Raw genomic sequence first — 12,864 nt, forward strand, 5'->3', positions numbered from 1 at the left:
AGAATGTGGGATCCATCCACAACAAAAATTCTGACTGGCAACAGAACTAACCACTGAACCACTCAGGCCTTAACATACTATTATTCCATAATATTATCATTCATTATTTGTCCTTGAAAAATGCCTATAAATAAGGTAGTTTGTTCTAGAAATAACAGGATAACTGGTAATTAAACAACTGTGTCCACAAGCCAAAACAACTGGACTATCACCACCTAACCAACTACTGAGGATACAAACAATCATTCTGAGTTCAATATCCTCAGTCTTTCAATATTGTTATAACACTGTCTAACTGCAGAACAGAAATAAACTGACACAACGTATAGTAGGGAGTACAATATGTTAATAAACAGAAGCAAAATGAACCATTCAATAGTAAAAAAAGGTGTCAAAAGCATTATGTTCCTTGTAGAACAAAGTCTTCAGCAATGTCTTGTGAGTGTAATTTATTTATTTGAAAATAATGATCCTCTTTTTAACGATCTACTCACTTGAAACAAGCCAAACATCTCCTTGACAGCCTACATACTTTAGAGATGACTTCTTTGGCTTTGTGTTCAAGCTTCAGCTCTGCATTTAGAGCTCAAAATAAACAGAAACTCAGAAAAAGCCATGGGTGTATTTTAAAATGCTGGGTAAAAGTTACAAGTAGGCTGAACTCTAACCTGTTCACAATCCACTGTAGCTATATAAAGAACTGGGTTTCAAGGAACTTTCCTATATATTATTGTCTTAATCTAATACTTCTGTAAGATTATATTTATTTAATTTTTTAGCATTTCCTTATTCCTCATGTCCATTAGACATATAAAGGCTACAGCAGACATATTTTTGATTCACTTGCATAATAACTAGATAAGCCACAGTTACAAGCCTGTGCAGAAGTTAATAGGTTTACATTTAAAAGCCTAAAAATCATTAAACGTTTACTTTATGGTACTACAAAAGTAAAACAAATCCCTCATTACAAAGAAAAAAAATTAATCATTGCCTTATATGATTCAATTAACACAAACAAATCCCAAAAGCGAAAAAACCCAAAGAGACCAAACACTTTAATAATAATAATTATTATAATAATAATAATTATTATAATAATAATATTATAATGTTCTGTTTTGCTTTACATTTTATTATCAATGTTTTTACTTTGTTGCTCATCGTGCATCTGTAAATCATAAAGATATTATGATTTGTGAGGTGTTGCTTTAAGGACACATGTGACAAATTCAACTTTCAAATGAACTGGACACTTGAAAATATGCCCCTTCACTAAAACAGGGTTTCTTATGACTACAAAATCAACACAAAAGTAAAGCTGGGCCCACTTTGCACTCCCTCTTTCTACCTGTAATGTGCATAAAAAACACAGACAAATTCTATAATGGTTGCTCAGGCATATTAAATAGAAGTTAAGGAAGAAACCCAATATTTCATTAAGATTTCATACAGAGACAGTGAAAATAACTAAAAAGTGAAACAAGTTAAATAAATAAAAAGCAATGCTTTAAAGAGTTGATCTTATACTATACAATTAGCAGCTGGGCACATCAATTTCTTGTGGCAATTTCATTTTTGATTATATATTGTTAATACTTTAAGATTAAACACATTACAAACATAGTTTTCACTCCGTTTCTTTTTCTCCAGCTTTTTATCTTTTTCCTCCTAGAGGACAGAAGACATAATGCTCTCTACGCATCACTGTTTTTTCTAAAGAGAGGTACTGTGAGTGTTTATGTGCTTTAGAAATGAACTAACTGAATATTCTAAATGTTGAATTGTAACTATCTTTTTAAATACATCCTTCCCATTATCATTATTTATTTAGCAGAAACTGTCACTTAAAATTAGCTTGACTGTTTCTCAAGATACTTGGTTAACAACACAGAACAAAATTTTAAAGAAAAGAATAAGAACCAGGAAAAGGAATAATGCAATAACCCAAAAAACTGTCTCTGCAAATTTATGTTTGGTATACTGTATTAATCCTTTAAGGGAAATTCTCTTTTTCACATACCCCAACTTACTCAGATTTTTAGGGGCAGAGCGCAGAGTCAGCTATTTGTACAGAACCCCTGGAACAATTGCAGGTTAAGGGTCTTGCTGAAGGGCCCAACAGAGTAGCATTCCTTCTATTACTGCTGGGATTCAAACCAGCAATCTTTGAGTTACCAGCCCAGATCCTTTAGCCACAGAGCCACTACTCCTTCTATATTTTGAGGATGCTTCTACCTCTGGCTGCTGAAAGATGGTACACAGCAAATAGATGTCCAGGCTCAAAGTTTGCAGCAGACATGCGCAGACAATAAAAGTAACCCGATTAAGGCTTTGTCTAGCGACATGTTTGGGTTATTCCTGAAGAAGTCTACCTCTGTTAATCAAGTTTCTCAGAGGCCAATAACCTGATTCCTCTGACCAGAATAAGGGTTTACATGGCATGTTAGAAATCAGGTTTCTGTCAATAACTCGGTTAATGAAGTGCATGTAAATGTACTTTTTGTCTAGTTAGTGTCCAATTAAAATGCAAACTGCATGTGAAACTGTAGGCTGAAAAATAAGTAAAATGAGCATGGCCAAAATTGAAAAGGCTCTCTAAAAAGATGATTTCTCAAGATAAAAAAGGAAAATTACAAATATGGCCATTATTTTGCATTGTCTTCAATGAGAAATGGAAGGCAACTTTTTATTTCTATGATGCATGCTAAACAATTGTAGCATACTATTAGGGCTGGGTGATATTTGATACTTCTCAAAATATTCTCAAAATATATTAAAGATTAAAGATCATAACCATACAGACATGAATATACATGTTTTCTATACAGAATCCAAAACCTTATAGGTTTTGTGACAATGATACTATGAAATATTGCATTCAACACCTTGCCTGCCTTGCTGTCATCTGTGACTGGCAGCCAGTAAATATCATTCTCTTTCTCTCTCTCTTTGCTTGACTGTTTTATATAAGGAAAGACAAAACACCTGATTAACTAATCATAGATCCTAACATGTGTACAGTATATATGTATATTATACATTATTTTATGATTTACATAATTTGTAATGGTTCCAAAGTATGTATTTGCATATACAGTACATCATTTTTGCCTTTGAATAAGATTTTTTAAAAATATATTGGCATTATATTTGAATAGAGAAATACAATCTGGCAACCCTAACTGACATTATCTTGCATTAAATACCACCAGTTCTACAATTACTGATACATTCCATGATCATGAAGAATTCATAGTAATACATAACCTTTGGTATTGTTCATCTCTCTTTGAATTCTACACACACATATACTTTTCTAAGATCAGCCTACCTGCTTTATATAGTACAGTTGTGATGATGCTGTCACTAATTGAGTAGTCAGTTAGCCAGGAAAAGAAGATGAAGTTAATAAACTTACTACTCAATGTATGCTTAATTTGGGTCTAATTTTACACACTCATTTATTTAACACCTGGCCACACTGTTCTGCACACAGTTTTTGGTATAACATATATCACTACTGAGTTGGACAGGCACCACTACCAGGACTTATTTCCTGCTCTGTGTCCTTTGCAACTGGAACAGGCAGAGTTTTCTCAAAGTTACAGGACAAAACAAGTAACAGTAAAATGTAAAAATAAAAATGCAAGCTGCACATCAAAAAATTGACTCATAAACAGGAAGTAGCAGCCTCTTTTACATTAAATAAGATTTATTTGAGAGGCATCAAGAAAAGGCAAAAAGTCAAAATTTGCGAAACTGGAGCAGAATAAAAACCTGCTCAATAAAATCTAAAATACATCTGGCAAGCAATTGGAAAAAAAAATATGCATGGTGTAAAATTCAGGTACTTTCAGGAACTTACCATTTTCAAAGTTGGGACATGTTCAGTTTTCTAGTGATTTCATCATTTTGTTACTACATACTTTTGTAACAGTAAGCCAAAAACAAAAAAAAATGATAATAAAATGTAGTCAAATGTGTTAGTAGCTACATAATATCCATGTTTTTTAACAGCGCTTCGCAATATCAGCCCAAATAAGCTTGTGAAATAACTTTTAGGGGTAGTTTGGTAATTGTACTTTAAATTTCTTAAACATAACATTTTTCAAAGACGTAACCTATAGAGATTTGAAGTACTAGGTAAAATTGCAGTCTGCATCTGACCTTAATGGATAGCAGGCCATAGTATTGGTTTGTTCAAAAAAGTATAGTGTCAGAGAAATGTTGAGTCAGTATAATCTGCAGATAATGCAGCTGTGAGTTTTTTTGTGCAATGGAAATCCTGAGTATACATTTATTCACTTAATGCATAATGTATCTCTGAGTCAGTTCCCTCTTTCATTCATTTATCTATAATTTAAGTTGCATGCATTTTTCACTTATACGGTCATGCACATCACGTAATCTACTCACTAAGATTTCACGGAGCAGGGGAAGTGAACTGCTGTGATAGTGGTTTGTGCAAGCCACTGGAGCTGCTTCTACAGACAGCATATCAAGCAGAAGCCGGTGTAGCTCTTACAATTCTGCAGTTGTTTCACTGATTTTCTTTTAGGAGGGGTTATCAAATGTGTAAAAGACAAAAATATACAAAATACACAATTAATTCAACCTCTCTAAAGGAAAACTTGAAACAGTATACTAATCTATAAGTGAAGTTGCACAGAATATCTCTCTATTGTAAGATGGACAACTTTCCAAATTCGCCAATGCTTTTCGATGGGAGGTTTTAAAGTTTCAAAACTTTCAGTGTGCTGTGTATTCAACACATTTGAATGAAAACTGAACTTCACTGACAAATTTCTTTGAAGAATAAGTGTGCCATATTTCAACAAAATCAGTCCACTGGTTGTTTGATGCAGGCAGACAGATAGACAGACAAACACGACAACCACAGTAGGTACTTTTCACAATTTTATGCAAATACACCAAAAGAACACATAATTTAACTGGACGCATAGATGTACATTGACTGAATTTGCTTAGTCAAATACATGGCTGCTAGGAGTCTATCTTGGCAACTTCAGACAGAAAGCAAGAACCCACCTAAGACTGGAATCCAGTCCATCACAATTCGCAGTCATAAACACAATCAACTTAGTTCACAGTGGGATAATTTACACATATCAGTCAACCTAACAATCACACATTTGGAAAGGGAGCAGGAAACTGGTATGCCTGAAGAAAATCCACCACCATTAGACTCCATCCCTGCTTCACCGAATGTGCAACAGTAAATAAACCAGTCTTATGGCCTCCCCTCATCAAGTGACAAGACTGTCTACTTGTAGTATGCCATGTTCAATGTTACACTGCGAAAATTCTATACTCAAGATACACCTTGTGTACTATCTGGTATGCAAACTTTTAAAATTCTGGTTTTAAATATTAATACGTAGTGCAAGTATTCTCAACAAGATGCAGTGTCATTCTAATGTTGCCACTCATAAATCTGTCTACTGAAGCCTCCATGTTATCAACTGAAAATTCCAGAAGAATGCATTATTTATACCACAGTGGTTCTGTATTCTGATGAATAAGTTATGGATTATAGAGCACTGTCTTTACTATCATTTAGACAGGAAACAAAGCAATAACAACTCAGTATGACCTTGTTGATACTTCTGGCACAGGTTCATTTTTATTGTCTTTTAAAATCACGTAATGCACATCCTTCTACTTGTCTTCCTTATTCTATATGAAAATTTCAACATGTTGCTTGGTGTGTAAAAAGACAATAATAGCAACTAAGTAAAATGCACATTGAATATACTGGACACCCCCATTTGATTAACCATATCCAATATAGTGGTATCGAAAAACCTAGATCAGGCTTGATGGCAAAACTTAGAATCAAACTTAGAACAGGCAATCTTTGTGTAATCTATGATTCTAAAATTGCTCCTGAACATATTCAGGTTCCTTTAGCCTGTACCTTCCATCTCTTTGTGTCTGTTGACTGAAATACAGGGTGGTATTACTTTGAATCCAAGATGCCCAGTAAACAGGAAGTAATTTAAAACAAATGTAGTAGTCCTACAGGTCTGAATGCTGGTAAAATGTCTACCTGTGTATACTGTAGATGTAAAATGCCATGCAGCATTAGCCATTTTGTAGCAGTACAAATATTAATCTTCATTTTCATATAGCCCATGTCTTGTTATCATTCAAAACAAATTAAGGAATCTTAAAGAAAGCAACTTTCAAAGTTGTCTACATAAGGAAAAACAAAGCTTATTAAGAAAATCATAAATGTATTTTGGTAAATGAGCAATATAGTGAAAGATTCAGTTCTACCAACAATTTCATAATTAATGAACTAAATACTATAAGCAATGTCAAAAAAGCAACAATAAGGGTAGGTTGGCCAAAAAACTTTAAATTTACAACCACTGCAAGCAAGTCTGCAAAAGTATAAGCTATGGAGTAGTTTCTCATTCAGGTAAAGAAGTATAAAAATCAGTGTAAAAGGATAAAAAAAACTATTGGATCAGACAAGCAAGTCAAAACAAAGAAAACTATGAATGGTGTTTTTATAACTGCCTTATGTGCATATAGAAAAATAAGTACTACTTCATGTAGTGTACATCATATATCTTTTGAGTGATGAGTAAGACTTGACCTTAACTGCTGAGTAAAGGTTGCACTATCTATCTTCCACCTGTCAATCTACAGAACGTAACTGCGGTTCTTGTACAAAACTACAGAACCCATTATCATAAATGCAAGCCTAAATGATGTTGTTCTGTTTTGTATGCGCAATTGTATTTTTGTTACCTGAAAGACAAACATGTGTCTTCCTGCAGGAACAGGACCAACTAGAACAGAGTCTAAAACTTGATCGTATTCTTCACTTTCTGCAGAACCTACATATATAATTTTCCATTCCAGATCTGCAAACAAAACATTACAATTAGTAAGGAATTATTTAAATCTGTAAGACTTTTATATCATTTAAATTAGATCAAACCATCAGGAATCTGTACAATCTATGCTAACACACATTGTACATCACAAATTATACATTTTATATATAAATGTATCAACATTTTTCCAATCATCTGTATCCATGTATTAGTATGACATTATGCACATTATGATTTTTAACAAAGTCCTCAAAATTTTCAATAAACATCTAACACACAAAACATACCTGTCAGGCTTACATTGAGGCAACAATGATGATCTTTTTGAAAAAAAGCACACAGACCTCTAGATATTGATTTAATAAATGCTGACACCTCCTTCAAAAGTATTAAATGCAAAACATTTTCTGCCATTTAATAAATATCACTCATTAGCTTCAATTTATTTTGGTCCATTTCTTTTTATACAACTTTATTTGTTGATAATTGGGGGCTACTTTGCATGAACTACACACTACTGCCATTCCATAATATTTTAATTTATTCAAGGTCAAGATTTTGAAATTCCAAAACAAACAAAAAAATCTACATGAGCCATTCAGCTTATGTTTACTGTGTGTTAACAATTTTTGATGAGCAGCACTATCTATAATGTGTTAAGATGTAGCTCTTAGATTAATACCCATCTATTCTCCTATACTATTTACTCATACTTAAAAGTGTATTTCACTGACCATATGCCATTTTAGTCTTAAAGCTTTCAATCAACATAAAGTAATTAAACTCTCACCAACAAGGTTTATAGTTCGGTTAATTTTTATTTTTTAAACATTGTCTCAGTTTTGCCATACAATAGCAAAAAATTGTATATTCATTTTTCATTAAGTCACACAAATTTGCTACATTAGTATACTGGATAATCCAAGAGATGTACTGCCAAATTAAGATTATAATGCACTTTTGGAGTGCAGTGAATTCCTTCTTGGTATCCTCCTAAGCACACCATCTGAGTCCGCTTTATAGAAGACTCATGAACATGACATCTACCAAACAAGAAAGACCATGGGCCTCATGTATAACGCCTTGTGTAGAACTCACACTATAACATGGCGTAAGCACAAAAGCGGGAATGTGCGTATGCACAGAAAAATCCAGATGCAGGAATCTGTACGTACGCAAACTTTCACGTTCTTCCACTACCCGATCAGCGTGAAAAGTAACGCACGTGCACGCGCCTTCTGTCCCGCCCCAACTCCTCGCAGAATTACGCCTCTTTGAATATGCAAATCGATATAAATAGCCTTCTGAGAAAAGACAATGGGAAAAGCCCAGGGGAAAATATAAGAATTTCAGTGAATACCAAGTGGAGGCAAAGGAAAAACATACTATTTGTTGGTTTAAACAGTGGTATAATCAACAAAAGGAAGTTGATCAAGTGACAGAGTGTCGGAGAAACTCGAAAGCTCAAGTTCACAAAGTTGCACAGTGCTTGAAATAAAAAAGAAATCACATATCAAAGTCGCCGTGAAAAGGCAAGTTGTAGCCCACCGTCTGAGTGTCATATGAAAGCTTATTAGGGTACAGACAAAACAATAGGTACACAGTGGGAAAAAAGCACAAAATGTCAACTTTAATCTCGAAATTTCCACTTTAATCACGTAGTTTATTTTGTCATTAAAGTAGAACATCATAAACTTCATCTTAAAATCGTTTAATTTACTAGTTTCTCAAATCCCATTGTAACTAAAGTAGGACGTTAAATGCTTTGTTCTGTATTTGATCTTCTTTGTGCTCTGTGTGTGAATCACTACCTGCTTCTTAAACGGGCTTTCTCTTTCTCCAACAGGACACATAATCCATTACATTCGTGATATTACAGCTCTCTGAATAATTAAAATACTGAGATATACAGTAATTCCTCACCTATCGCGGGGGTTACGTTCCAGAGCCCCCCGCGATAGGTGAAAATCCGCGAAGTAGCGACCTATATTTATTTTATTATTTATACATATTTTAAGGCTTTATAAACCCTTCCCGCACTCTTATAAACCTTTCTCACTCTCTTGTTAACCTTTCCCACGCTCTTATAAACACTTCCTATGCTCTTAAACACTTTCTGCATTCTTAAACACTGCAGACCAATACTGCACACTGCACGCAGCGATCAGACGTCAATGTGTCTGCACTCGCTTTGTGAAGGAGGGCAGCTGAACTCTGAGCAGAGCAGAAATGGACTTTGTGCTGCTTCTGCCAAAATGCCTGCTTGTCGCTCTGCGCGTTCGGAAGGAGGAGGAGGAGTGTGTGTGTGTGGGGGTGTGAGGGCTGAACACACGTTCGCTCAAACCCCCCTCCCCGGAGGCGCAGTAGCTCCTGCCACTTCACATTGTCAAGGGGGTGGGGAGCTGAATGAACGCTAAGGAGAAGTGGACTTTGTGCTGGCTTTGTGCTGCTTGTCGTTCTGCGTGTCAATAATTTAAAAGCCTGTACATCACCAATTTTCCTGTCTCACTGTCTTGTCTTGCATGAAGTTAAAATGTTTTATAATAGTGAGATGTTACTCATATCCTTAGCCCGACATCCACATATCATATGTGTTAACGAAGTGTGTTTTATAAGTTTACATGTGTTTAAAGCATGTGGGATGGGTATTTTAAGGCTTAAACTATAAAAATGTTTATTTATATGGTCTTTCTATATCGCGGATTTTCTCCTGTTGCTGATGGGTCTGGAACATAACTTCCGCGATAGGCGGGCAATCACTTGTATTTAAAAACCCGCGAAGTCGTGAATCCGCGAAAAGTGAACCGCGAAGTAGCGAGGGATTACTGTATACTTGATATCTTTTTCATGATGATAGGAATGGAAGCATGTTATTAAACATGGGATCACGGTGGCGCAGTGCTTGTTCATATCTCACGCAAGAGGCTTGCTGTGCCATGCGCGACCTTCAATGACATAATTTACCACAGAAGTACTGTCTCTTTCAAACGTACTAACCTCCAATTCCTGTCCTTACTTTTCTTTCTCCAAATACCCAATCGCCACACAATCAGCTATATAATAGATGTGAAGCCATTTGAAAGCTTAGAACGCCGATTCTTCAAAACTTTTAAGGAACATTGAAATATCTTCGTAGTACATGTTTAATTATTCTATCCGTCTATCTTTCCAGTGTCGCATCAGTGCAAGAATACAACACAATGCAGGAACAATCCATGAACTAGCTAGCGCTGTGGCACCGTGTCCTCACATGTTTAATTATTAACAATACAGATAATTTAAATGAAGTTAAAGTTTTATCTGTATAATATAATCAACATATTTTGCTGCATTTCATCTTAAAAATGAATACCGTCATCATATGTAAATACGCACTTTATAAAGTGGCGCAGGTTGTGCAATATTATAACTGTAGTGCAAGTTTACAGTGAGTTAATTGTACTTATAAGTAAACAGTTCTACAAGGAGCACTTGATGGACAGATTGAGTGCGTTTAGAGTTCTTGGGATGAAACTTTTTCTAAACTGCGAAGTCCGTACTGGGAAGTCTCTAAAGTGTTTTGCCGTGGCTGAGTCAGCGTCTGCTTCATGCTGTATACCAATAATTCTCATTCCGATCAGCTGCTGCTGTGATTCCCCACTCAGATACAGTGATATAAATACTCCGAGTGGTGCTGTGAGAGTAATATGGAAAAAGATGATCTGCTGTGGCAAACCTTAACGGGAGCAGCTGAAAGAAGAAGATGCAGTGAGAGTTACAACGCTAAAGCAGTTAATGTATTTGGAATACTATGGCTATTCCCTGGACCATTATATTGCTGCAGGTTAATTACAATCAGATGCATTACACTAATAAACAATATGCAGTTAGTTTCAGTGTATTTATAAAGCCGCGTCAGGAATGTGGAGCTAAGAAAGAAAGGGTGACCACACAGGAACAGTAGCACTGCTTTGACGCTGGGTGCCGCCAGTCTGCAAAACCGAGCGGAGAAATTGCGTATGCCAAGGTATGAGGTAGCGTGGAAATGTGCGTGGCTTTACGCCAAGTTTAGGTTTTATACATCGCGATTTGAGCGTGGAAACGTTCGTACGCAACATTTCTGTGCAAACGCACCGTTTATACATGAGGCCCCAGATCATTAGTTATGAATATCCTTTGGGTCTATTTAGTTTAGATTCTGATTAAATATTTGAACTTCAATATAGATCAGATTTTAAGATCACATTAATGTAGAAATAAGCATACTTTAGATGTAGACATCAAATGTTCACTCAGCCATATAGAATGTTTTTTGTTTAAAGGTGTATATAGGATTATAGGGCTATTACTGTCATATGAAAAGTACACTAAAACTCTTGCTTGTGCTAATCAATATGCAAGAGGTCGCCACTCTCAAACACCATGATCAGTGAACATAACTACTGAATCTTAGAAATCCTGTCTCTCTTACCTGAAAAATCTCAGAACATTATTGTCATTACCAGAATACGGGAATAGATACTATACATTTTAAGGTGTACTTTATTTCATTTTAAAGATTATAAAAGAGAATTCTCGATGCACATTTCTACTTTGTAAACCAACATTTTTACAATGTTGATGCAAAGACTATACTTGAAACAAATGATGTCAAACATTTTTCATCTTTGATAAGATATTGTAAATAACCATATTTCAATGACAAAAATTTAATTTTACAAGGGAAAATTAAAAATAATTAAAAAGATATATAATTGCATAAGTGAGCAGACCCCTTTATAATGAAGTTTCAACCAATGTTTACATTTAACCAATCACATTCCAAAATATATAGAATGACAATTCTGCCTTTCCCTAATATCAGTGTTTCTCATCTGGCCAAAATAAAATCAGCAGTGGCATAACATTTTCAGACACTCTTACTCCATTTCAGGGTCATAGTAGGTCAGAGGCTATCTTAGCAGCACTGGGCAAAAAGGCAAGAAAACACCAATTCTTGAATAAAGCTGCTTTTGAGTCATTTCCCTAAAGGCTTCTAGGTTACATAGTGCAGATAAAAACAATGGTCCACAAAAACTGAACAAAAGATGTTCTGGATCTTCATGATGAAAGGTACAGATCCGAAGGGTAATAATTAAGTAGTTCAAATGCATTACATACTATCATTGAACAATGTGAAAGTCATTATTAAGACATATGGGAAATATGGTGCTACCTGAGCATTCTAAAGATCAGGACATCTCACAAAGGCTGATGACTAGGTTAAGGAGTAATCTCATCAGAGAGGGTAACAAAAGGCCAAATACATTTATGGCAGTAACTTTCCACTCCCTGCATATCATGGAAATTTTATATTTTCTGTCACTCCATGCAGCTGCATATTGATCACTTATACAGTATGTTAATGAAAATTTCTTCATAAGTAATTATTTTGTGTACTACTAGCTGTGGCATAGGTTGGTTAGATATACTGTAAGCCATCACTATAAAAAACACTTAAGCTGGTATATATATATTTTACAAGTAAACATACTTGGTCTCCTAAAACAAGGTGGGAAAATGTGAGAATGTCTTATGGGACCAAGATATACTTTTTGGCCATAATTCTAAAATATATGTTTGATTCAATGGCAGCACAAGTCCTCATGCAAAGAACATAGCAGCTATTGTCAAACATGTAGCAGCTATTGTCAAACTCTCTTTCATTAAGAATACAAAATGTTAAAACATCAAGACGTTTTTGTGAAAATCTGATGCCTTCTGGAAAGAAAACTTAAGTTAAAGGGCAATTTCAGCCTTCAAAATGACACTCATCTAAGACCACAGCTCAGTCAGAACCTGGACCTCATCTCTACAGATTATCCATGGACTCATCCAAAGTGGGACCCTGTTAGTAATCTTTAGGACTCCTTTTAAAGCCTAAAAATCAAAATTGTAGAAAGTCCCTGAAAATAACCTTTAGAAAGAAGTTATGATAATATAAATCACTGTGTCTATTACTGTATTGCAAGAA

General features: G+C 35.0%; 1 protein-coding gene across 1 annotated transcript in view; it reads right to left on the minus strand.

The window, feature by feature from the left end:
- The window catches only part of LOC114659219 (histone chaperone ASF1A-like), a 47,844-nt gene that overhangs the window by 13,557 nt on the left and 21,423 nt on the right, over nucleotides 1-12,864 (minus strand). Inside the window, exon 2 of the mRNA XM_028811557.2 lies at nucleotides 6,784-6,899. Coding sequence (XP_028667390.1) covers nucleotides 6,784-6,899 — 116 coding nt within the window. The remainder of the gene's footprint in view (nucleotides 1-6,783; nucleotides 6,900-12,864) is intronic.

This window comes from Erpetoichthys calabaricus, chromosome 10 (assembly GCF_900747795.2).
Source record: "Erpetoichthys calabaricus chromosome 10, fErpCal1.3, whole genome shotgun sequence".
NCBI lineage: Eukaryota > Metazoa > Chordata > Cladistia > Polypteriformes > Polypteridae > Erpetoichthys > Erpetoichthys calabaricus.